General features: G+C 36.6%; 2 protein-coding genes across 3 annotated transcripts in view; both read left to right on the top strand.

Annotated features, from left to right (window-relative positions):
* LOC106544047 (cholesterol transporter ABCA5) overlaps positions 1–8,290 on the top strand; it is a 75,906-nt gene extending 67,616 nt beyond the window's left edge. For both annotated transcript variants that reach the window (XM_087710202.1, XM_087710201.1), the window contains exons 37-40: positions 1,767–1,846; positions 2,744–2,799; positions 4,000–4,144; positions 7,086–8,290. In XM_087710202.1, the coding sequence (XP_087566328.1) occupies positions 1,767–1,846; positions 2,744–2,799; positions 4,000–4,104 (241 nt within the window). In that variant the 3' untranslated portion in view covers positions 4,105–4,144; positions 7,086–8,290. The remainder of the gene's footprint in view (positions 1–1,766; positions 1,847–2,743; positions 2,800–3,999; positions 4,145–7,085) is intronic.
* A 3,463-nt stretch (positions 8,291–11,753) lies between these two features.
* Positions 11,754–27,837, top strand: part of LOC106552449 (cholesterol transporter ABCA5) — a 59,771-nt gene continuing 43,687 nt past the window's right edge. The window contains exons 1-9 of the mRNA XM_087710203.1: positions 11,754–11,866; positions 12,553–12,739; positions 15,136–15,260; positions 18,396–18,600; positions 19,179–19,340; positions 19,794–19,891; positions 21,842–22,071; positions 25,317–25,458; positions 27,584–27,772. Coding sequence (XP_087566329.1) covers positions 15,156–15,260; positions 18,396–18,600; positions 19,179–19,340; positions 19,794–19,891; positions 21,842–22,071; positions 25,317–25,458; positions 27,584–27,772 — 1,131 coding nt within the window. The 5' untranslated portion in view covers positions 11,754–11,866; positions 12,553–12,739; positions 15,136–15,155. The remainder of the gene's footprint in view (positions 11,867–12,552; positions 12,740–15,135; positions 15,261–18,395; positions 18,601–19,178; positions 19,341–19,793; positions 19,892–21,841; positions 22,072–25,316; positions 25,459–27,583; positions 27,773–27,837) is intronic.

The raw sequence follows: 27,837 nt of genomic DNA on the forward strand, positions 1-27,837 counted from the left end.
CCTGATGATACTCCCCATCCTGTATTGTGTCTTTGCTTATTTGTCTCCAGGGACCTTGGGTGTTCTCAATTTCTTTCACTTGCAGCCTCAAAGTTTTTTGATTGATGATTAGCTGACTTTATTTGTATATTTATTTATCAATTCTTTATAGCCTCCCATCTCAGAACACCCATTTGGCAATCTTAGAGCAAGGGTTACTAATTTGCATTTATCTATTTACAGTCTCTATCAAATTTGTGTAGCTGCTCATTTCACAAAAAGCGATTCTGGGTGCGATTCAACAAACCAATAAGCAAAATTATAAATATAACATAGACAAAATATATTACAAAAATATAAAAAATAAATAAAAAGATAAATATTATAAAAACAAATAGAGTTGTGATGAATAATTGTAGGAAGATGGTGGGGAACAATGGAGAAGAGAATAGCTTTGTTAGCGGTGGGGTTTTTTTTGTACTCTTAGATTATGGCAAGTCTTTTGGCAGATGTTCCTCATTGTGTCTCCGCTCTTAGTCTAGTACAGCTCCATTCTCAATTATCTGAAATATGCCAATTCTTCTCACATTCTGTTGTACCAGAGGTGGCATTCAGCAGGTTCTGACCAGTTCTAGAGAACCGGTAGCGGAAATTTTGAGTAGTTCAGCGAACCGATAAATACCACCTCTGACTGGCCCCACCCCCATCTATTCTGTCACTCCCGAGTCCCAGCTGATCAGGAAAGAATGGGGATTTTGCAGTAACCTTCCCCTGGAGTGGGGAGGAAATTAAGATTTTACAGTATCCTTCCCGTGGAGTGGGGTGGGAATGGAGATTTTATAGTATCCTTCCCCTGTCATGCCCATCAAGCCACGCCAACAGAACAGGTAGTAAAAAAAAAACACCACTGTGCTGTACCAAAAGGCTCTACTTATTTGAACCAACACCCAGTACCAAAACCATTGGTACTTATATTTGGAGCTCTCTGGTCACAAATTTCTCAATATCTATATTATTGGAATCCTTTTTACTCCTTATATCCTTTGCACCAGACCATCCTTCAGAATTGTAGTCTGGCTTCTTTCAGGATTGCAATTCTGTAATCAGCTCCCTTTTTGTCTTTTCATCTCTGTACAGTTTATTTACCTTTTAAAGGGGTTGGAAAGTTTTTCTTTATGGCTGCTAGTTAGTCTAGGGCCTGGTTATCCCATCCTACTAATTAATCTTGGCAGTTTTATATTAATTCTGGTTTTATGCAGGATATACGTATTCTCAATTGTATCAGAGTACATTGTTTCTAAACATGTTTGGTTTGTCTCTCTGATTAACATTTATTTACTAGTTTGGCTATTAAGTTGTGAATATACAGTATGGAATTCTGTAATCACTCTTTCTGATTTATACTATATCTCAGTAAAGGTATCTAATAAGTAATTATATTATTATTATTATTATTATTATTATTATTATTATTATTATTCATTATGGATAAAGCAAAGATAAAACAATTTATCAGTGATGTCCATAAGCAAGGTCAATATTCTCAAAATGGTGAGCATGACTGAGTGACTGTACACACTGTTTTTGTGTGTGCGCAATGTACAGTGCATATTAAAAGAGGGCAGGGCTTCACTTGTTGGTTGCCTCTACCATTTTGATGTCACTGACCTTCCTGTATAATCCTGGTGTTTGACGAAATATCTAATGACATTGCATTAAAATACCTAAACTAATATTACTCAAACTATTTGTTTTAGAATATACTTCCTTTCTTTCTTTTGTTGCAGTTTTGGCTCAATTTCATCATACAAAATCCCCAAGGAAGATGTCCACTCACTTGCCCTGTCTTTTTCCAAACTTGAGGAAGGTAAGGTAACAGAATACTAAGTGAACTGATAATCTTAGAATGTCTGTCTCTTCGTTAATCTTTTCACTTTCTTAATAATCCATCCTCATCATTTTGCCATCTTATGTCATGATTTCATCCATTTTTGGTTAGTCAGATACCTTTAATATATATCAAGCTATTGTAACAAATGAAGTTTTAACTATTTTCTATTCAGTTTCATAAAGTGCTTGGAAGCATGAACAGAGCACCTATCTGCAATACACTGAAGCAACTGTTTGCAGGATTGTTCGGCAGCGGCACAGATCAGCCACGTGATCCCATGATCTTTAATATATTGCAGACAGATGTGTTCATGTTCCCAGTCACATTATGGTGATTAAATTCAAAGGACTGCATATCCTAATTTCTAGCCTTTCTGACTTGCTTTCAGGATGTGTAGAGAACATTAGAACTGTTACAGAAGTGTGTGTTTTGAGAATTGAACTTTCTTTTTTCTTTAACCTGTAAACACTGCTTGACTAAGTACATCCATGAATGAAAAGCAGTTTCACACTAATACACTACTGCTGATTCCCCCCTCCCCCCCATATTTTTCAAAACCACAAAGGAAACTTTGAAGAGGAAAATAAATCCAACAGAATTTCTTTTGTTAATAGAAATAACTTCCACTGAGAAAAGCATTCCAACAGATTAACAAAGAGTGCCCACAAAACTTGATTTGGTCTCAGTGTAGCAATTATATAGCAGTTTTAGTAGTTTTATAAATCATCATGTGCATGGACTTTTGGAATGATCTAGCAGCTGTTCAATGGTTTTGGCATCAGATGGAATTGGTTGTTTTATAAAGTATCTTAATATCAAATACTTTGATACCTGTCTTTCAATGACAATTAAGTTTTTAATTCTTTTAAACAGCAAAACATGCCTTTAATATTGAAGAGTACAGCTTTTCTCAAGCAACTCTTGAACAGGTAACTCAGACAGACCTTTCCAAATAATTGTACTTTATTATACTTACTAATTCTTATATATGTGTGTGAGTGTGTATATATGTATATATGTGTATATGTATATGTATATGTATATGTATGTATGTATGTATGTATGTGTGTGTGTATATATATATATATATATGTATGTATGTATGTATGTATATATATATATATATATATGTATATATATATATATATATATATATATGTTGTGTATGTATATATATATATATATATATATATATATATGTTGTGACTCAGCAGCAGTCTTCTGTGAGTCTTTTCGGGATGCAAGATTAACTATGCAGCTGGGGCTCGTTAGGGGCATCTTCTGGGGATAAAAGGACGGATGGTGCCACACCCTGGTTGCAGGAGTCAACGTTCCTTCGTTCCTTCAACATTTATTGATCATCGGTCGTGGTTTATTTGAGAGCACTTGGAGAAGTGATTTGCTTTCTGTAACCCTGATTGAAGGAGGCACTTGGAGAAGTGCATTGCTTTGTAAGAGTTTTTGTTTGGTATTCTGTTATCTCGTCAGAGACTTTATTTATGTTTATTTTTGGGCTCGCAGCCAGTCTGAGCCGAGAACTGATAAAGTGAGTTCCTTTTAAGTTTGTCTGCCTGTCGTCTGTTAATGAGCGGAGAAGGGGGGACAGAACATATGTGTTTGTGTGTGTGTGTGTGTGTGTGTGTGTGTGTGTGTGTTGTATTTGTGCTGTGACACTAATTACATACATTTATATATATATATATATATATATATATATATATATATATATATATATATATATATATATATATATATATATATATATATGAGAATTAGTAAGTATATGTATGTATATATGTATGTATGTATGTTTTCTAATTCTGTATAAACCAACAATAATTGAAATGACATTCACTTATCCATAGTTTCTAAATTTCTGATTTTACTCATTTCATTCATAAATAAACTTGACTTTCAACTCTTCACCAGATATGAATGTAGTCAAAAGTTCAATGATTAATTTAAACTCATCATTATATTCTTATTTTACATGCCAAGTCAAAATTTTCCATATGCCATAATCACTAACAAATTGGCTCCTGAATACTGACCTCTACCATCTACTATGGCTTTGATCAATCAAAGATTTTAGATAATTTGTTGTATTAAAACTATTGTATTGTTTGTAGGTTTTTGTGGAACTTGCCAAAGAGCAAGAAGAAGAAGACAGTTTTGGAACATTAAATAGCATGCTTTGGTGGGAACGAACCCAAGGAGAAAGAGTTGTTTTCTGATATATTCCATGTTGCAGACTTCAGCTTCTACATTCTTCAGGTTTTTTAAAAGGATTATTTTTATTACTTGAAATTACTTTATTCTCCTGGAGTGTTCATTGTATTAGAAAATGATTACTAGTAATTAGGAGTACAAATAATACTGATTCTTAACATCCTAAAAATGCAAAATTGACCCTATTCTCTTTATTTATTTTATATAGAGTACCTCCAGTGTTTTGTCTTTGGTAAAAGTATTTTTAAATGAATCAATATATGCTTTCTGTTGAAGAACATGACATTCTGATTTCATCACTCATGATCTATCTAATTTCCATATTATTGTTGGAAAAACATAACTCTAGAAAAATCTGGTTATAAACCCATAACACATATTTCATTTTAGAATCTTATTTTCAAAAGAACTTTTTACTAACTAGAATACTGAGAATTTTGTCTGCATGGTTAAAACTTTGGTAGAATTTGAATGAAAAATTTCCTTTTAATTTGAAATACTCCAATTGATCTTCAGCATTTACTCTGTAAATAGTGAATATATTAATAATACACACACACAGAGTAAGACTGGGATGCAAGTATAAGATCTATCTGTATATTTACAAAATTACAGCTATCCTAGTTATTTCCTAAGTAGTCAGTGTGATGATTAAAAAATGATTTTTTTACAAAAAGTTGATTGCATGTGGAGGTACTAAAGGTACAATAAAATCAAAGAAAATTGTATCCTATGATTAGTTATTATAACTATGATTTATGGTCTGTGGTCTGTCGCTTTCTTCTTTGCATGTACATTGAGAGCTTATGCACTGCAGACAAATTCCTTGTGTGTCCAATCACACTTGGCCAATAAAGAATTCTGTTCTGTTTTTATTCTATTCTATTCCATTCCATTCAAATCTGTCTTTACACAAAGGGAAAAAACAGTCCAATCTATCAAAAACAGATTAGGAACCCAAGTTGAAATAGGAAAGAAAATGGTAAGTGAGCATCTGTCTACCCTAGACAAGTTCAAATCATAAGGACCAGATAGATTATACCCCAAGGTTCTGAAGGAACTAGCAGATGTGATCTCAGAACCACTGAACTATATATTTCAAAGATACTGGAGAACTGCCAGAGGACTGGGGAAAAAAGAGCTAATATAGTTCCCATCTTAAAAAGGGGGGAAATAGATCCAAGAAACTACAGTCCCATCAGCCTAAGCTCAATACCAGGGAAGAGTGTGTTAAAGATAATCAAGCAATGAACCAGTGAACGCCTAGAAGCAAACGAAGTAATAACAAACAAAATTTACTTGGACTTCTGTAAGGCATTTGACAAAGTAGACCATAACCTACTACTTGATAAAATAGAAAAATGCAGGTTAGACAGCATCACCACCAGATGGATTCATAACTGACTGACCAACCGCACTCAAATGTAGTCCTCAATGGAAGTGCATCTACATGGAGAGAGGTATGCAGTGGGGTACCCCAGGGCTCGTCAACATATTCATCAATGAATTGGACGAGGGGATAGATGGGGAACTCATCAAATTTCCAGATGACATCAAGCTAGAAGGAATAGCCAAAACTCCGGAAGATAGGCTTAAGATACAGAAGGATCTTGACAGATTTGAACATTTGGTGCTACCTACCAAAATGAAATGTAAAAAAGATGTTGAGACTCTAGTAAGAGTGCAGAGAAGAGCAACAAAGATGATTAGGGGACAACAGATAGGATTAGGATAAAACATAAAGAATGGTTGCTGGAACTGGATATGTCTAGTCTTATGAAAAGAAGGACTAGGGATGATATGATAGCAGTGTTCCGATATCTCGGGGGTTGCCACAAAGAAGAGGGAGTCAAACTATTCTCCGAAACACCTGAAGGTAGAACAAAAAGCAAGGGGTGGAATATAATCAACAAGAGAAGCAACTTAGAATTAAGGAGAAATTTCCTGACAGAACCATTAATCAGTGGAACAACTTACCTCCAGAAGTTGTGAATGCTGCAACACTGGAAGTTTTTAAGAAGAGATTAGATAACTATTTGTCTGAAGTAGTGTAGGGTTTCCCGCCTAAGCAGGGGGGGGGGTGTTGGACTAGAAGACATTCAAGGTCCCTTCCAACTCTGTTATTCTATTCCATTCCACTCCACTCCACCCCACAATCTACCTCATCCCTATTCCAAAAAAGGATTATATGGAAAATCAAGAAACTCACCTTGTGCAGTAGTATTTTACTATATAAACATGCATGATAAACTAAATCTATGAATGATCTTTGGAGAGCATTAACTTCTACATTTGTATGTTGAGTTAGGTTATAACGTTAAGTGTTTCTTAATTCAGTTTCCATACTGTTTTTAAAAATTATTTCAATTCTTTGATAAAAGTAATAAATTAAAAATGTTTCTAGTCTACATTTTTTGGAAATGCAACTGGTCAAGAACTCTTATTGCAGCAGCATTGTTGTGTGACACATTGCCTTAAAGCTTTCTTTAATGAAAAAGCCTTTCCTTTCCCTGTGTTAGGATTGTCTGCTTAAAATGACCTTACATTTTCTTTCCCTTTGTTTGCCTGATTCAGTTTTCATATCATGAAGCATGAAGCTATAAACGGCATAATTCTGATTCTTCAGGATTTAAAATGTTCCCAGTCCATTATATTGCATGAGGTTATGTTCCAGTGGTAGACCTTCTTAAAAAAAAAAAAACAACCACTGACACATTCTTCTGTTAAGAAACTGCCATGTGCATGGGCTGGCTTTGTTGGCAATATGCAGCTACAGATTTGAAAAGTAATTAGCAGGAGACTAACAATGGGTCTATCCATTTGGTTTTCTTGGCAGCAATTCCTAAATGTTTTGCCACTGAGTTTTCAAAATTCTCAATCTAACCTGTAGCTTTGATGTATCATGGTGGTTGCTCAAGAGATTTTTAACTCATTGCACATTGATCTAATCCTATCCCTTCATTCTCATATCCCTTTGTCCTTTCAGGCATTGAAGAATTAAATTGAGATTGACAACCTTCCTTCTCCTTGGACTGTTTATTGATATATTTGCTCAGTCAAAAAGTGGTTGCAGATTTCTGCCTTTCCTGTCAGAAGACTGAGGATTGATTTGGCTTTCAAGAGACTTCCCAAATTGAATTCAATAGTTTTCTGAGATGTGTGTGGAGAGGGTGGGGGGTGTCAGTGCAGCACCTATATTTTTTTTATTAGTTGAGCAGTAGCCAGTTTGTTTGTAGACTTGTATTCCAGTAGACTTGCAGAAATTAATTTGCGTATCATGTGGTTTCATTCCTGTTTAACCTAGTTCACAATTTCTGGCATGTTTTCACTCTCAGAGTCTATTTGTAAGGGATTCATGTTATGTATATCAAAGTTGCACTCTTTGCTCCATCGCTCTCAAAGGACTCATTCCAGGCACCACCCAACCAGTTTTTTCTCACAGTTGGAAAAGATTGTTCAATACAAAACTTGCAGCCTTGCTACAATGGTGGCTGCAGATGAACATTTTAGCCCAGGAGTTTGTACTTCTAAAGCTAGGATTATATTTTCTAAAACATTGATTGTTCATAGCAGTTTTTCTGTCTTCTAAGCCAGTCACTTTGTATTTTCCATTATCTTGATGTTCCCTCTTTCTAAACATTCTCACTTTCACAGCAAGAGGGAAATAACAATATTTTTTCTCTTGTTCCCAATTTTCCAGAGAAGCACCACTGTATTTCCTAAATGTTACACAAGCACTGAAAATTATCTTTTGCTTTCCTCAGCTCTTCAAATGTCTTCTTTTCTGTTCATTAAGATGAGGACAAGAGATTGGTTAGTCCTGCTTCAAAAACCTCATTTGAATAGTAGCACAAAACATACTTTTCAGAGAATTGGTAGCCCTTGCCCTCATCTTTCATATTCAGTTTTACTTGTATCCCTCTGATTTCATGAATTACTTTTATGTAAATGTCAAAATTGTTCTGATTTTAAAACATTCAGTTTCTGTACAAAATCCTAATAGAATAATATATTAGACTCACAGATCTATCAGTGGTAAAGTACTATAGTATTGTTGCTGCTATTATGTTAAAGTGCCTTGCTGGAACTTCGTTGCTTGTAATAAATCATTCTAAAATGTCTGTTTATTGTTCCAATATAAGAATATGAATAATTTATTTGTATAATATTATAAACATTGAAACATTTTACTGAATCTTACTTCCGCTACAGGTAGACTGTTTTGAGTTTCACCACTACACATACTCTATGGCTTATTTTACAGCTAGTCTTGCCTGTGACACTACACTGCATTTTACATTGGAACTATCCTTGAAAATTGCCTAAAGATTACAGTTGGTACAAAATGATGCCAAATTGTTCTTCTGTTTTCTGAGCACAGCATAAAATAGTAGTGCTGTATTTTATAATTAAAGCAGAGTAAGACCCATTTGCAGAACAGTCATTACAAACTTAATTACACAAGTAAAGGCTTTCATGATTTTCTTCCTGCCGTCAGTGGTTTTTAGACATGCAGGAGAGATACTTTTTCTACATTACATCCATCTTTTGAAATAAACTCCTTTGAGAATGTTTGGCATACTGTAGTTTGACATTTGTCAAGCCTAACTTTCTATGAAAAGGGTTTTTTCCATGTGAATATGTACACATGTGTACAGGTATAAGGCAGATATAGGTAGTCAGATAATTAAATTTAACCAATAATTACCATTTTAATTAAATATTAGTGTTTTTCCCAACAATTTATAGTGTTTAAATATTTTTTCCTACATGCTGTCAATGAGAACAAAACCAAAAAGGTAATAGAAATGTTTTATGGAATGAAAGGAAATGAGATAAACTAAGCATTTTTGGTAAGATTGAATCCTTATTTTTATTTAATATGTTGTCCCAGCCCTGTTCTTAGCCAATTTATAGTAAGTGCTGCTGCCATTTCAGTATTTTTTTTTAAATCACTGTACTGGTATGATTTAAGTATCTAAGTAAATAATTAAAACTCCAAAGCAATAGCATGAAAGCACTCATTAGTCTTAAAGCACTTTGAAAAATTTACTGCCATTAAAATTCTACATTGTGTAATCGATATTTATACATTATATAATACAGTCAGAAGATTACACTAACATTATGAGAAATGTTTTTAATATTAAGATATAATTGAAGTTCTCAAAAGTATTATACACACAGTCCCTTAAGTAGATTCCTTTTAAACCTCAAAAGCCACTTTAAATTCAAGTCCCTCTCGATCTCAAATTGATTTTTTTTCAATTTAAATTTTATTAATTAAAATATAAAATACAAAGAAAAATGAAAAGAATGGGAAAGGAAGAAAAGAAAAGGGAAGAAAAACATTGACTTCCAACTTTTTTTAGTGTAGTAAAGTAATAGTGTACAGCCTCAATCTTTTACTCTTGCATGATATTACATAGTAGCCATTTCTATAACAATAAACATATGTAATCAACAGAACCCAAAGTCAAAATTTCATTTTCTCCCCCCTCAAGCATAAAGTCCAGAAGCAGTTTCCAAGTAGAAACAAATTTATATTCTTAATTAAAGCAGTCAATTTAGCCATCTCTGCTGACTCCACCAGCTTTTGCAGCCACTCATCCATTGTGGGAATTAAGGAATCTTTTTATTTTTATTCATAGATCATTCTTGCTGCTGTCAAATTGAAATACAATTTTCTTTTATTCGCTGGAGGGAGGGAATACATTTCTTTCACTTCTCTTTCAATTTGTTAAATGCTAATACAGGCTAATTCTACCCATCTTATTTTCACTCCAGTGGATCCCCTCAAACAAGGATGTATCGCCTGCACAAATTGATAGCCTCTTTTGTGGTTTGCAACCAGCGTTATTGGCTTCTGATCCTGGGATTTTGCTGGGAAAGTTGTACTTTCTCCTCCCAGTATTATGGAAATTAGCTCTTTTGAGTATATAATCAGATAAAAATGCACTGCCTCTGACATCTGCAGCTCTATGATTATAACTTTGTATTCTCAGATCCAAGAATTGTTTTTTTATTTAATACTCAAGTTTTCCTTAACTTTAATTTTTCTTTCATATTCATTGCTCTCCCAGAAAGAAGTGACTCTTAGAGGCTTAAAAGGAAATGTCCAGAGAATGTGAGTGCTTGGGATCCTGTGAATTTCTAACATCATCTAACAAATGTCTACTTTGGGACCATTGCCTACCTAGGACCAGCAGTCTAACCATGGACCAATAGGAGCTAGCTGGCACACCACATCGTATCTTTTCTTTCCTTCCTATCAGAAATTCATGGAGATATTGAAAGTTTGGAAAAAAAAGTCCAACTTGAATTTTAAAAAATCCATTTGAACATCTACCATACTTCAAAAATTGGTATTTGCTAATCTAGAGGCCCAGTTTAACATATTCTGGCACAAAGGGCATAGTAAAAGTTGGCATTTAATTTCTCTATAATATGTAAGAGTTGATTCCAAGTGTCATCCTGGATACCACTATAATAGTGCTTCATACAATCAATACCTGGAAAAGAAATTGGACTAATTGGAGGACTGTAATGTGAGTTCACTACCCTAAAAATCTGCAATATTTTATAGCTCAATAGCTATATTTAGAATTTTGAATACATATATTCACAAATGGCATCAGTCACAGCAAAACAGAAAACACCTATTTCCTAGAGAATGAGGTTAAATTGTCCTGGGCTTATTTTAAAAAACCTTGTTTATATTTGGTTATTGCCATAATAAATTGTCAAGCTAACCACACTGTTGCAAACGTAGCCCAAATTTAGTACATATGACTTACCAAAATGGCAGCATCAGAAACAGCAGGCAAGATACGTCAGAAGATGAGTCAAATTCAGAAATGTATTGGTGGCAGAGAATTCTATCCATGAATTCTTTCATAGAATATTCCATTGGCTTTATACCAAGCCCAGATTGAGTATTTACATCCCTAAATACTAACAGTTGTGTGCAGCTGGGCCTAACCTTGTCCAACTTCTCTCTTCTGATATAATCTATGCTCAAGAAGGTGTTATTGAAGACTAGCTGAGAAGATTCCTGGTTTGGGGTAGCCAACCAAGTCCAGGGCAGGACAGAAATGATAGGATTGCCCAGCATCACACTGGGTCCCTTCAGCCTAAAAAATGCTTCCTGGTGGCTCTCTTTCTTGTCTGAGGAGTGCTCTTGAGTCAGGATCAGGATATGAAAGAAGTAATCTTTGCAATCCCCATGCCATTTCTCTGCCTTGATATCCTTAAGATGCCCAGAACTCTTACCATACAAGTTTATGGGATCGGGATCCGGCCAAGACCCAAGGATCCACCTTGCCTTTTCCTGGACCGCCTCTAACATTGAACCCTGATGCAATTAAGGACTCAGATTGGAGGCAAACCCGCACTTTTAATCCTTTTCCTTCTCCTTTCCTTCTTTCCTTTCTTTTCCTTTCCTGTTCCTTTCCTCTTTTTCCCCAAGAAAAGTTGGGGAAAAATTGCTCCTAATAAAGTTCCTACCTTTATTTCCACCCACACCGCCGGCAAGCAGTTAAGAAGGCGGCGGCGGCATCATGCCCTGCAGCAACTCCGCTGCCAAGGAGATAGCCGAGGAAGCGCTCCGCCCTGAGGCGGCTCAGGAAAGCGAGTGTGGGAGCCCGACTTTGGCGTCCGCCAATCCGAATCGACGAGGAGGCGCTGCAGCGCAGGGAGCGCCGCTGGTGGCTCTTAAGGCTGCTTTCCGGCTGCGCATCTAACGGGATCGAGAGGCAGCGGACTGAGGTAGCAGCAGGCACGGAAAGACAGCAGCGCCGCGTAACGTAAAAAAGTGGGGAGGAGAGGAAGGCGGGAGAAGAAAGAGGGGTGAGGGGATGAGGGGGGGCAGGAGAGGAAAAAAGCGGAGTCAGGAAAGATGAGGATCCGCGCACAATTTGAGGCGGGGGTTTAGGGAGAGCTGCTCCCTCCCTCTGGGCGGGGAGGCTGCGTAAAGAGGGCATCACTCTGCTCGCTTTGCCAGCCGCGGAGACACAGCGCAGCGCCGCCGGCACTTGCTCCAATGGCGCCACTTTAAACCGAGCCGCTGCCTCCGTGACTAAGCAAAACCTGAAGGGTGTCGAAGCGGTGTGAAGGGGGGGGGGGAGTTAAATAAAAATAAGCACCTCTTCGTTCTGCTTCTGAGGCCCCCTTGAAAACTTATTTTAGGCTGGCTTCCTGCTGACGGAAACGCCTGCCCTTATAAAAGGCGCAGGGTACGAACCTGAATAACTTAGTTAGGTGCCAATAACAACCAAGGTTAGAGGTGAGCTTCAGTGGGAACCTAAATACCCCAATCGGCCCTAATCCTACCGCTCCTGACCCCTTTAACCTTCTTCTGGCCTTTTAGTTTCTTTTACATAAAAGTCACCACAACTACTTTCTGATTGCCCAGCTGTCTTGTATTCCATGACTTTTCCCTGGTTCTTTTACAGACTTGCCTGCCTCCTTGATCTGCTATGAGCGGGGTGCGGTTAGTTCTGGACAGGACTTAGCAGTGCTGTGAATGGAGCCTCACAAAGTGATCTCTGCCTTTTGATTCCTTCTGGGAGTATGCATTGATGTTTGGCTTCCGCGGAAGTGACTTGTCATTTAACTGAGTGCTGATAAGTTTTAAAAAAGGTAAGGGGCAGAAGTAAAGTTTAGTTAAACCAGAATTTAGGTTTGATGATTTGGTTTGGTTTGGGGGCTGAGGCATCTGCAATAAAGCTAATAGGAAGGACTCTGAAGAAAAAGTGTTAAGTGTGTATAAGTGATATACAATATTTAGTATTAAGATAAATTCAGTCTTATTAGATCCAGTTTCTTGGATTTTGTAGTCTCTCTCTCTCCTCTCTCTCTCTCTCCCTCCTTCCCTCCCTCCCTCTCCCTCTCCCCTATCATCTAGGTGGGGAAATGCATTATATTTGTTTTGATTTAGTTACTTTTCAGGATAACACTACTAACACTAGAGTAGTTTGGGGCTACTCTAGGTGACTTATAAAAATAAAAAGGGAAAAAATGGGAAAACTGTAAACAGAACAGAAAGTAATAGAATAAAACAAATAATGAAAAAGAATAGATCAGTGAGAATACAGCAATGATACCTACAACGATGGATGGTGGAAAGCAGAGAAGAAAGTGGGGGTGGGGGGTAGGGGTGGGGGAGGTGAAGACTGCCATTGATCCAGAGCTGTTCAGAACAGAAAATTCATGTGGATGTTGGAGTGCATTGTTGGGTGCATTGCCTTCCTTGCCTGTTATAATAGAAAGTGAAGTTACCCAGTAGATGCTACAATATAATGCTGGACAGCAGCCACTCAGTGTGAGACAAGCTCTCATCAATAGTTAGGACATAGAGAGTACAATATTGAAAGCAAAATACAGATTGCTGCTATATAAGATGCTAGGGTAGCATCTTATGATGCAACTCTCCTTGACTCTTTAATTTGAATTGGAAATATGATTCGACATATAACAATGAAACTTGAAGGGACAGTTTACTTCAGCAGAACTTCAAGCAATGCACTCTTAAAATGCAATCACAAATTGATTTGCCCAGTTCCTGTTTCTTTCTCCCATAAAGATGATTTGAAATGTGTCATTTTAGATAAATGATTTCTGCAGATTCTCAATATATTAGCTTGGTTGTTTCTTACTGTTGTTTCTCATCTTAGTATACTATATTTTAATTTTTGTTGTACTCCAATTTTGCTTTAGTCTGGGAAACTGCTAACTGCTGCAAATCTGATGGTCTGGACATGAGCTGTAAACCTCTGTCAACAAAAGCTCATACTCTCATCACTATGTGCTTAGACTACTATAATGCACTCCACACCAGCTTGCCTCTAAAGATAAACTACAAAATGTGGCATGGAGTATTGATCTATCAAGCCTTGAAACCTCAGATCTATGATACCTCAGGGTCCCTTTACTTCAGGTTAAAGCCTTCCAGCCCATGCATGCAAGCTAAGAGAGAATGCTTAAGGCCCCTGCATAAGGAGAGAGCAAAGAGATATGCAGTGATGCCGCTTTGTTGGGTAACACATTCCCCTGGAAATGTACCCACCATCCACCTCATTTGTTTTCCTCAAACTCTTTTATATTAAGCAATTGATGATTTCATTACAATATTCTTGTTATAAATGCAAGCATTGGATTCCCATTTATATTAGGTTGATTATCATGTTCTGCATATTCAGCTTTTTATTTTGTTACAAACTGCCTAGTTGACAGTTTATAACAAAAACTGCATAATTTTGTATTTATATATTTATTTATTTTGTCATGTTTATGTAGTGTATTTTGGAAGTGGTGACCTTTTCAGAGCTGTATGCAATGGAATTTCATTTTAATGTATGCTAATTAGCATGCATTCAAGTGACAATAAAGTTATTCTATGTCTAAGTCTAAGCTGGGTGATACATAAATTCTGTACATATAATGAAACAGTTGAGTTTAAGAATATACCGTATTTTTCCATATTTTTAAGAATATACCGTATTTATACCATGATTTTGAAGAGGTAAATTAAAAAAAAAGTTTTTGCACTCTGCAGGCCTCCCAAACCCTCTGCATGCCTCTTGTTGCAAAAAAAAAGCATGCAGAGCTTTGGAAGGCTTGTAGAGTGCTCCTGGGGGCTGGGGGGGCAAAAACAGCCAGTTTTTCACTCGTTTTTGCCCCCAGGAGCACTTTGCAAGCCTCCCAAACCCACTGCACGTCCATTTTTGCAAAGGGGGCGGGGTTTCGGGAGGCCAAAAATGCTGTATTCCGTGTATAAGATGCACCCAGATTTTCACCCTCTTTTTGTGGGGAAAAGGTGCGTCTTATACTCCGAAAAATACGGGTAAGCTCCAAATATTCTATTGAACATTTCCATGATAACAAAATGCCTTATAAGAATGATAATGTTTTTCCCCCAAACTTTACATTGCTGTTTTGGTAAAGTACCATTTGCAGAAATAGAAAAAATATAAATCTGGGCATTTAAAGAAGATGTAAATTAATTTTATGTGCACACCACATGCATTGTTTTTCAGGTTACACAAACACACACAAAATGTCTACAGAAGTTCCGAGACAAGGAGGAACATGGCGACAAACTCGAGTTCTTTTATATAAGAACTGCCTAATTAAATGGCGGACGAAAAGGACAAGTATTCAGGTGAGTTGATTAGAAGTATTGTATTTTAACCTCATCTCAACATTAAACCAAATGATTTATATAAAACATAGCAAGTTGGCATACAGGTACATTCCATATTTTAGGAGTGTAATACAATATCGCATCTCCACTATATTTTTATTCAGAATAATGTTAACATTTGTTATGACAAAGTAAAAACAAACCATAAATGGACCTGGCCAAATCATATGAATCAGACAACCATTACATTTTTTACAATGTAAATATTAAAAAAATCTGATATCTACCCTTTTCAAAACATTCTTTGAGAAGTCCATTAATCACAGATTTATGCATTTCCCCATGAGAATTTTGAATGAATTAACTTCTTCCCTAGATCATATTTAAAAAATCATGTTTTGGGTGGGAAATGTATAAAATTGAATTGATGGTTTTACTTCAAATACAGAGCAGCTTAAAGTTCATGATGTTTCAGATATCTCTAAAGCTGATAAAGCATGAAGTCAGTTCGTTTGATTAAGACTTCATTTAATGGGCAACCACGTGTCTGAAATGGTATAGAGCACTGATGGCTAACCTTTCTTGGCTCCCATACCAAAAGCGAGGGGAGCATAGGGGGGTCGTGCACGGGTGTGCCACACCCATAATGTTATGCACGCGACCAACACACACACACACACAAACTGCTTTTGGCACAGTTGTTTCACTCTCCTCAGGCTCCAGAGGCTTTCTAGAAACCTGGGGAGGGCGGAAACAGCCCCCTGACCCCCCCGGAAGCCCTCTGGAGCAAAAAAGGACCTATGGGGAACCCAGAAGTTCAGGAATGGTGACTTCCGGTTTGTCCATAGGGCCGATTTTTGACTTCCGGAGCCTTCAGGAGGTTGCTCTGGAGGGTGAAAATGGCCCTATGGACAAACCAGAAATCACTTCTGGTTTGCTCGTATGGCCGTTTTTTGCCCTCTGGAGTCTTTAGGGAAGCCTCCTGAAGGCTCCAGAGGGCGAAAAACGACCCTACGGCCAAACCGGAAGTCTGTGGAAAATGGCCTCAAAAGAAGGCTGGTCAGCTGGCTGGAGCTAACATGGCTCCCCATGACACCTGTGGCACACGTTCCATAGGTTCACCATCACAGGTATAGAGTCTCCTGAAGGATTAGAAGGCAAATGATGCTTCTTGCACAGTTTTTCATTTAAAAAATCTAAACTATCCTTTAATTTTCTCAATTTCCCTTTTAGGAAAACACACTGCTCTTTAAGCACACATTTTTTCTGCTTGCTTTGATCAACAGTTTACACATGACTGTGATCAGGTAACTTGAAAGAGCATATTGTTATATAGCATTGTTTAAAAAAGACATGGAGTTTATTTAAGACACACATGCACACAAAGCTCAGTAGGACTCCTTTCCCTCCTTATTAATTAGAGAAGCAATTAAAATCTTTTAACAAGAAGCAAGCACACTGACTTCCACACTTAGTTAAGTGTTATTGCTTTAGAGCATTCTTCACCCATACTTACTCATTCCCTCATGCAATTAACTCAACTTACTGATGAAACTGGGAGCTGGCCATGCATCTTGTTCAAGGGTGTAAGGATTTTCTATCCAAAGAGGAAAATCTTTAATTTCACGTACGATTGCTAGGCTAATTGTATTGTCCAACTCTGATATATAAGATGGTGTGTTATGTATTTACTTCAACAGTCAACACACACACACACACAAACATGTGCATGTAATATTCAAAACTTACCTGAAGTTGCTCATCTGTTTTACATACATCTCACAGTAGAGATGTAATGTACCATTCTGGATTATTTTTCCTCGGTCCCTATTGATCAGCCCATTATAGAAATAAAGAGGCATTTCCTGGAAATAAATGTTCCAGAAAGGCTGCATTTTGTGATATTCTGGACATGCTCTGGTCCAGATGTGGTATTCAGCAGGTTCTGAACAGTAGAGGAAAGTTTGAGTAGTTTGGAGAACCGGTAAATTCTACCTCTGACTGGCCCTGCCCCCATCTATTCTCAGACCCAGCTGATCAGGATGGAGTGGGGATTTTTCAGTATCCCTCCCCTGGAGTAAGGAATCCGATTACTGTTATTGTTATTATAATTTTAATCCCATCTTTTACATATTTTGGTCAGCTAAAAGCAGCAGACATGCCTAATACTCATGCCTCCAATTTTAACTTAAAGTCATCTGCAAAAATGCCTTTGGGCTCTCTGGAGAAAAAAAAACCCAAAGCATGGGCAAGCAGGATAATAAAAATTATTCCAGGGAATTTGGGAAGGTTGTGGGGAACAGTCTTATCAGTTTGCCTTCGGATAAATGGGTGCTTTATGATGAATCCCTCTTACCAAGCCACCTGTTTTCTGAATGGGTGGATTCTAGGCTGTGTTTATCTGTGCTTTGTTTTGATGAAAGAAATGTCCTTCTGGGTTCAGCTCCAAGTGGGGAAAAAGACACTGGAGACATGGAGGCTGCTTGGAAAGATGGTTTATTGGTGGACAGGACTACATGGCTTGAGTCCTGAACAGAAAAGGTGATCACATGCTTCAATGTTGGTGGAGAAGAAGAGAAGGGAAGGCAAGGGGAAGCAAGGAAGGAAGAGAAGTGGAGTCCCTGGTTTTATGCCCTCTCTGGCCTTTGATCTTGAGCTTATATTCTGATTGGTTGTCAGACTTCCATGGGGCCATACAGGGGCAACTCTCTAGGCTGCGTTTTGAATCTAGGTTTGGTTGAGTTCTCAGATGCCATGTGGTGAGTTGGGTAAAGTGCCAATATTATCATGCCTTAATCCCATCCCCCTGGAGCTGAAAGGGAGAACTCTTTATTATGTAAAGGGACTGACTTGGCCTTCTTAATGGCCCATTGACAAAGTGGGTGGAGGCAGGAAGCTACAGGGAGCTATTCTCTCTTTATAAAACATTTTTCTTCCTTTTCATATCCAGAGAAATATAATCTGCCTTTTCAATATTTCCTAGGATATTTCATTTTTCTGGGAGAGGGCTGGGTGATAACTTTCCACAGTTTAAAATATGTTTTTTTAATTAATGTTGTAATGTTGCAGTTGTATGTGCTGCACTTTATTGCAAATATAATTGCAAATTATTGTTTATTACTCATTTCTATTTTACTTTTCTCATCTGTGCAGGAAATCCTCATCCCTCTTTCCTTACTTGGTTTGCTCATTATCATAAGCATGATCCAGCCAAACAAAAGACATGACAGGATGCCAGATGCAGTTCTTTATTCAACAAATCGCACAAGTGTTTCTGAGTTTATTGTAGGCTACACACCCATAACTAATGTGACAAGAAAGATCATGCACAAAATGCGTTCAGAATACTGCCCAGAAGGTACTAAGAATCTGTATGGTATTTTGTCCTAAATAAAACTGTTTTTCCTTTGGAAGTTACAAACCTTAAATGCAAATCAGTTGTGATCCCCGCACAAAAATCTATTTCCTCCTATGTAAACAGAATTTTAAAACTTGTTTTCAGTTTTTGGCAATTTAAACATGCAAAAAGTCCCAAACAAACAATAGGATGCTCTTTTTTGCTTCAAAATAGTATTGAAGAAGAAATAGGTTAAATTAAGTAGTTTTAAAATATAGCACCACCAAGCTTTGACTGCTTGACTTTGAAAGGACTAGCACAAAGTGTTGCATGTTTTACATTGGATGTTCATTCCTAATTTACAAGATGTATAAACTGCATGTTAAATCCCAGAGTTAATAATAACAGTGCAATTATATCATGAATATCATTTGGTTATTGAGAATGTGGCAATTCCAATATAGTTTGCAAATGTCATTATCCCTGGTAAGTACAAATAGAATAGTTTATTATTTTGCTGGGTTCACAAATGAGTGGAACATTTGAACATATACTATTGCACTCTTATCACTATAAAATAAGCTTTTGATGTTTTGTAGGAAAAAAGGTGCAAGAATTTCTAACTGAACAAGAAATGAAAGAAGCCAGCCTTCATAGTTTAGAAAACTTTATAGGTGTAATTTTTAAGGATTCTATGTCCTACCATCTCAGAGTTCCTCGACAAATGATTCCAGAATCTTCAAGCCATTTAGAATCAAAAAGTAAGTATATAAGATATATGTGCTTTTTAGAAAAAACAGAGCACTTATCTTGCCTAATTTTGTGCAATGTTGAAATAAGAATGTAAGGAATTTATTCTATAAAAATAGTATAATAAAACTGTTTAGTAGTAATAGGTAGTAAGAGGTATTGGATGTGATTTTAGGTCATGCAAATTATGTAATTTGGTGAAAGGGATGACATATCAAAGGAGTAAATATAGCAAGATCATTAAATAGATGTTTTTATATTTCTGGAGATTTGAATTATTATTGGCCATCATAGATCCATTGGGCCATTAGTCCATCACATCATGGTATAGAACAAGGGAGATACAGTGAGTTCACAAGATTGTTGGGATTTGAAGATATAGAATAGAAACAGCCCAGTTTTAGCATATTTAAACAATTAAAGTAAGCTAATATTTTCTTTCATATAATTCGTTTATTCCACAGCTAGTTGTTCGAAGTTTTCTGAAATGTGTGAAGCTGAAGTATACTGGAACCATGGATTTACAGCACTACAGATCTGCATTGATGCAGCAATTATAGAAGTAAATGTTGAATAATTTAGAATTTTATACAGTTGAAGTTTTAAAAAAGTACTGGTTTTTTTCCTTGAATTTTGACAGTGGCTGGGTTATTTATCACATAAGTTGTTATTTATTAAAGTGATTAATTGAATAAATTGTAGCTGGTTAAGTTCACAATCAGTAGTAAGAAAATATGGTTTACAGTGGCTTAGATTTACCATACTAAACCAAGATACATAAGCCCCATTTGTATGTAATGTGGCATATAAACATTGGCAGCATTCATTCATATCTGAGAAGATATAAATTAGGATTTCTCCATTAGGAGCAAAGCATTCTCAGACTCCTACGAAACAATTAATAAAACTCCCAGTGTTTCAAAGTTTAATATAATTAATTAGTAATTTATTTGTTTCCATTTCCAAGGAAAGAACTGGTCCTACTAAGTTGCTGTTCAATATAATTTTAATATCTGTACACTACTAAAACTCTTTGCTGTGTAACCTTTAACTGGATGAAATAGGGCATCATAGGGCAAACTTTTTTTTAACCAAGTACTTCAAATGGGCTAACTAATAGAGTACATCCAAAATCTGGGACTAATGACTCTTATGCAATTGAAATTTGATAAATTTTATAAAACATTTTAAAACATAAAAATTATAAAGCATTTTATGATATAAAATATTTTTCGGACTATAAGACGCACCTAGCTTTTGGGGAGGAAAAAAGAAAAAAATCTGCCTCCCGGCAGTTTGCCTCCTTCCAGGAAATAGCAAACAGCTTGGTCAGCTTCAGTACAGCCTGATTTAGCACAAGTAGCTGATTGATGATTGTATCGGCCTCCCAGAATACTGCCAATCAACTGCTCCAGGCTGTGGAGATTGCCACCGTCCATCGTTGCTGCCACCTATCGCCGCCTCTGCACGCCGTTTTCGGCCTCCACATGTCCTGTTTTTCGCCTGTTCCAGGCAGTGGGGATTTCCGCTGCTGCCGCCTATCCCCATCACCTGGAACAGGTTGAAAATGGGACATGCAGAGGCCAAAAATGGAGGCAACAATAGATGGCGGTGGGGACGATCCCTGCAGCATAGAATAGCTGATTGGCAGTATTCTGGGAGCCTGATACAACTGTCAATCAGTTGCTCATGCTAAGTCAAGCTGTGCTGAAGCTGACCAGACTGTTTGCTGTTTCCTGTAAGGAGGCAAATTGCTGGGATCCAGAGGCTGGTGGGTGGGAGCTGGTGGGTGAATGGGGCTGTGGCAACATTTGTTCTGTAAGATGCACAACAGACATTTCCACCCATTTTTTGTGGGGGAGGAATGCATTTTATAGACCAAAAAATAATACAAAATGTCCTAAAATATTTCTGATGAGTCATCTCCTAATGTTTGACTGTGCTATATATTTCCAACGTGGGCTATTTTAAGACAGATCTATCTCTGAAGTATTTCTCTGAATTTTTAAGAAACTACTATTGTTGAAGGCATTGATAAATATGGTAAGGAAATATTTCTGAACCTGTATACCTACCAGGCCTGAGAATCAGGAGGTGGGGCTGAGCACATTCATTAGTTATGTTAACTTGTAACTGATGTTCCTGCTTGTTTTTTAACTTCAGCTGTTGCTTTGTTTTTGTTTTTTTGTATTTTTATGCATTCATATTTTTCTCTTAACATTGTTAGGCTGCCAAGAGTCATGAACTTGAGATGGGTATAAATTGAAATCAGTCAGTTGATCTGTTTGAGATGGTTGGGGATCCTGAATAGCAGACCTGAAAAAGCATAGTGGGTAGGTTGGGGTTGTAGACAGGAGGAATAAAACCAGGATCGGATTTTTCACTTGGGCAAAATTGGATTTTCCCCTTTGATATATTCAAGCTTATCTCTGACTTTGAAAACAGAAACAATCTGCAAGAGCTCTGGTAATATTCAATTTATTTTAACTTTTCCTCCCCTCACCCCCCAAAGTTTAAGACCAATCGTTCCATTCTGAAAGACCTGGCGGAAACAGAAGTTGTCATAATGGGGAAATCTGCTGCAGTGGAAATCGATTATTTTTTTCGTGGAGTCGTTCTGATTTATTTAGTGATTGCTTTTTCGCCATTTGGATATTATTTGACAATCCATATTATGACAGAAAAAGAGAAGAAACTGAAAGAATTTTTAATAGTGATGGGACTTCAAGACACGGCATTTTGGTATGTGACCTTATTTATTTAATAAATAACTCAAGGAGGTGAACTTAACTAATCACTCTTTCCTTCTCCTATTTTCCCAATAACAAAAACTCTATGAGGTGGATTGGGCTGAGGGAGAGTGACTTGTCCAAAGTCACCAAACTGGCATAGGGTTTTTTGTCCAAAAATCTCAAACATAAACAAGTAAAAATAATACTTTCTCCAATACTTTTCACATATTGACCAGAACATTGGAGTATAACGGTTTTTCTAATTAAATATAATGCTCTGGACAATGTTTATATAACAAAATAGAAACTGCTTTGAGTGAATATGAAAGTATGTATAAGTTCTAGATTGTGTTGTTACATTATTGTTTGAAGGTTATTCCTGTGCTTTTATCTTTTTTAATACTTCTTATATACTATTTATATATTTTCTTCCAAATGCGTTAAATAATTTTCAACAACTGGAGTTTTTCCTTTGTGCTTTAGCCATCAAATAGGAATCAGTTCTTTTGAGTTAACAATTACTGTTTTGAAATAATATTTGTTAACCTACAATAGATATGGTTAATGATTATATAAATTAGATCTATAACTTTTTAATGCTACTAGAATGTTATAAAATTCAAATATATGCCAAAACAGAAAAAAAGTTTGGAAATAGTAGTTTAAGAAAAGTGGAATTTTTGAAAGGTGATTCAAGATATATTGAATCTTTTTGCTTATACAAAGCTGCTAAAGGTCATGAGAGAAGTATCCTAATCTGTACTTCAAGATCTTTTACACAAAAGTACTAATAGTCCTTGACTTTAAACAGTGACAGTTCGAAGTTACAACATCACTGGAAAAAGCAACTTATCACACTTAGCAACAGAAATTTTGGGCTCAATTGTGATCTTAAGTTGTGGACAACCTGTGTGTCATTTTTGACCATGACTGTATTTATTTAACAATGACAACACTGTTAACTTCTTTTAAAAACTGTATAGTTACACAATCGTATCAACATCTTGTGATGATCACCTCCATACAAAAACATCTGTACCACAATGCTTATAGGCAGGAACAACAAAGCGTTTATGTTGTAGGTAGTGGTGGGATTCCAAATCTTTTCCTTTTCCAATTCTATGAGAGCACGTGTGCAGCACTCAAAGACGGCCATCGGTGTCAGCGCTGGTGAGCTGAGCTGTTTTTTATCTCAGTTGAGACGTGACAATCTGCTCTGCCGCGTGAATCAGCCAAGCTAAAAAACAATGGAACATAGGACAGGGAACGATGGGGGCAGGAGGGGGAGACCAACCAGAGGTGGAATTTGCCAGTTCTCTAAACTACTCAAAATTTCTGCTACTGGTTCTCCTGAACTGATCTGAATCGGCTGAATACCACCTTTGGTTGTAGGACACAACGAGGGATTTTAAAGTGCAGATACTTTTCAACCTTTGTAATACCATAATAAAATTCTCTGTAATTTGGATCAGGCTCTTCTAAAACATTGCGGAGTAACAAATCAAAAAACTGATTATGGGTTTTCCTGGAATCAGCATCTTTCCAACTTAGTTCTTTGCTTAATTTTTTTCCATATGTCTTTGAAGTAGCTGTCCAAAGTATATGTAGTTCTCGCTTACTGGTTGCCTTGTTTAGCAAACATTCAAAGTTACAACAGTTGGGAGGGAAATAACAGTTTTGTGATCACTCCTGACATTTATGATTGTCACAGTGTTGCAGTGATCTAATTACTATTCAGGTGGTTCATAACTGGTATGCATTTATAACTCACATAATCCTATGGTAATGTGATTGCCATTTGCAATCTTCAAACCAACTTTCAATAAGCAAAATCAATGGAGAAGTGAAATGATAAGTCACAAACATAAAATATCTTACTTAACAACCATGGTGATTCGCTTAATGATGGTAGCAGAAGTGAGATTGCAAGTGTGGTCATTTGATTCTTCATTTTAGCAATAAAACTGCCAGTGCCAATTGTGGTCAGTAACAAAGGACTATCTCCATTGTTCTGTTCAATCCATGCTTCTAGTTTTCATGAAACGATGGAAACTTTTCATCTTCGATACATGTTTACTATCCCATTCGGTTTTATTTCATTTCTCTTTTCCCATTTGTCCATATTTGCTTCCTGCTCCTTCCTTATCCATTTTGTCAGTTCTACAGTTTGTTATTTATTTTAAATTAAATAAAATTTCTATTATCAATGCTATTGCTATTCTGTAAAAATTTCAGAGTGAGAATAGAGTGAAAGCAGATGAAACAACTGGAGTATAGAAAAATATTAAAGCCTACTTTGACTAATTTGTTGGAGGAACATTTAAACAATTTTAATCAATTGTAACCAGATTTCAGTTTCAAAGTAACTAGTCATTGAGGGACAAACCAGAGATGGATTTAAACATGTCATTGCACTGATTGTATGTTTTTTTTAAAAGAAAATTTAGTTTTTTAAATTGGTTTTGCGTGGTTAATATTTTTTTCCTTGTTAATTGTGTCAGATTCACAGAGATTACCTGGACAAGTCCCTGCAGGTTTTCTTGCTAAGATTTTTCAGAAGTACTTGGCCATTGGCTTCTTCCTAGCCCTGGGAGAAAGTCACTGGCCCAAGGTCATCCAGCTGGCTTTGTGCCCAAGACAAGACTAGAACTCAAAGTCTCCCAGTTTTAGCCTGAGGCCTTAATCCTAAACCAAACTGACTCTGTCCTAATAAGCATAAATGTAAATATAAATATACAAATAAAGATTATCAGCTGGGGAAGGAGAATAAATGGAGAATGACTGGAACCTAGGAGGCAAGGTGGATTCCAGCAGGAAACTTGTGGAGATAATATTAGCTTTAGGATAAATCTCAGATTCTAGCAGTAATTTTTAGATGAATTTTAAAACAATTTATTTTAAACTGTTGGAATAGTACTTTTCATTAAACAATATTTGTGAATAATTATATTCCTACCACTAAAAAACATAAATCTAATATTAATTGTTTTCCACCCATTAAGAGCCATTACTTAATAGAAAACTATCTTCTTTTGAAGTTTAATTAATCTAATTTGTTACAAAAGATATACACAGCAATTATTTTGTACTATTATAATATCTGCTACAGTTCTATGTTTCTTTGCTTTATTTATTTCATGTAAGAACTTCTGAAAGTGCTGGCCCTCTTCATTGCCCTGAATATTTTCTTTCAAATTAATAATTTGCATGTTACTTTAAATTCACGAATCTTTGTTTTGTGCTTCTTTTTTCTAGGCTGTCTTGGGTCTTGCTATACTCCAGTCTGATATTTGTTATGTCCTTTCTCATGTCGATCATTGCAACATTCTCTTCACTCTTTCCTCAAAGTAGCAGCTTTGTGATATTTCTTCTTTTTTCCCTATATGGAATATCCTCCGTAAGTGTGTGTGTGTGTGTATTTGTGTGTGAATGCACTCCTTTTTACTCTGTTGTGGATATTGTATTAACAATAGTGAGTTCACCTGGCTGTTGATGTTCCTAGGGAATAATTCTAGGATCTTTTCACAAAGGTAGCCAACAATTCAGACATTTACATTTGGGATATATGCTAGGGTTAGTGTAGTTCTGGCATATGTATTGTTTTAAACAAAGAACAGCACAGGAAAATGGGTAATTATCCAAATCATCTATAAGTATTCTGCCACATCAGGAACGGTATTATATGTGGATATTCAACACTTCCCCAGTAATCGGAAAAGTTGCTTTAAAACATGTGGGAACAAGAATGTAGAAGCTATTCACAACTCAGGATCCCGGAACTGTCTTCTGCAGCTTTTACATAATTCTGGGAAAAGCCATGGCTGTTTTAAAGAAATATAGATAAAGCTATATTCATATTCCTGTACACTTTGAAAGAACTTTTTGAAATAAATTCCAATGAATTTCAGTCTTAAGGGTAATACCCCATTACTATGCATTGCCCATTCATGAAAAACCCATTCAGTTAAGAAATAATTATTGCAAAGGTAATCTTAGACTTAGGACTGATCACTTAGCGGCCATTTAAATTTACAACAGATCTCCCCCGAAAGGTAATTACAACACTGTTCTGACAGCTAAGGCCACTACCACCCCTGCAGTCATGTGACTCAGTGGTGGGTTGCAATTTATTTTACTACCGGTTTGCTCGTGAGCGCACTTGCGTGACATTGCGTATGCACGGAAGCATCTGGGTGGGTGGGTGGAGCCTCCCACCACTACCGGTTTGCCCGATCCGGGGCGAACTGGCAGCAACCCGCCTCTGATGTGACTGCATTTTGGGACTTGGCAACCAGTCTACGTTTACAGCTGTTTGCAGCATCCCTCAGTCATAGGCAGTAATTTAAAATGTTCACTTAATTTTTTTGGCAAAAATGTTCCATAGCAAAAAAAAAAAAAAGGTTAATTTAACAACTGTGGCATTTGCTTAACAGCTGCTATAAAAAAAATGAGTCATGTGGGTGATCAACTTCATGCTGTCACTACTTACAACCATAATGGGCAGGCTCCATTAGGGTCATCCGTTATGAATTACCTGTACTTTATCCAAAACATGAAATAAAAATATCATGGCAATTTACCCATGTGGCAAAGTGAGTATTATGTATTATTTATGTAGAATTTTATTCCCTTATAGAGCCAGACAATCAAGCTGCAAAAAGCGAAACAAAATCCCTCATATATTTTTTTTAACCAGACAAGGCCCTAAATAAAACAAACCAAAAACCTAGATTGCATCATAATATTGCCCATAACAACATAATGCCTTAACATAGTCATATTAAAACTATGCGCATAAAGAAAAAAGTTTAAGCCTCACTAAACAAATATGTTCTCCAATAATAATTGCATAGTTATGAAAAAAGCTAGCTATTTGCCCAGGAAATCCCTACATTAAGGAGGGTATCTCAGTAGGCGATCCGCCTGCCCCAGCACTAAGGCCTTTCCATTATCTTAGTAGGAGTTATCTAAAATAGCAGTCCAAGCCTTGCAGTAAGGGGACATTGATTTGATTCTTTCTAAACATCAGTCTTCATGTTTTGGCTGCTGGTTAATAACAGTCATGTCCGATGTGTAAGAAGTGGAGGAAACTGAAACAGAACTTGTACTCACTTTAAGTTCTACGTACTGCTCAGTTTAATGTTCTAAATTTATAATCGTATCATCCAGAATGAGGAAGTTTTTAATAGGGACTTTGCTGTTTGGAACATCACAATTTTAGTGTGTGGGAGGTTTGAAATTTCAAATGTGAGGACAGTCTCTTTCAAGGATAAGATATATGCATAGGCAGAAATGTAGCTAAAATGATACCATTGCTGTAAACAATGTATTCCTGACACATTTGCAGGACATTAAGTTGGACAAGTTGGCACACTGTACTCTCTGTAGGAAGTTCTGTGTGAGGTGTGAAATAGACATCACTTTTTGTCTTTTGAAATAGGTGGCCACATATAAAAATCTCATTTCGACATTTTGAAGTGAGATTTCCTGCACCCTGAAACGTGTTTTCTATTTTTCTTTAGATTTCCTTTGCATTTATGTTAACATCACTTTTTAAGAAATCCTCAAATGCTGGCTCAGCGCAGTATTTCACGACTGTGGCTTTTGGTGCTATAGGTGTGACTATTGTCCTGCTGCAAGACTTCCCAAAATCCTTTGTGTGGTCATTAAGTCCACTTTGTGAGTGCACATTTTTAGTTGGTGTTGCACAGGTTAGTAAAGCATCCTATTGGTCTGTTACTATTATTTGTGACTGACTGGACTTTATTTTACTTTG

Source organism: Thamnophis sirtalis, unplaced genomic scaffold, assembly GCF_051295495.1.
Source record: "Thamnophis sirtalis isolate CommonGarterSnake01/CBP01778 unplaced genomic scaffold, rThaSir2_p1.2 scaffold_3, whole genome shotgun sequence".
Lineage (NCBI taxonomy): Eukaryota > Metazoa > Chordata > Lepidosauria > Squamata > Natricidae > Thamnophis > Thamnophis sirtalis.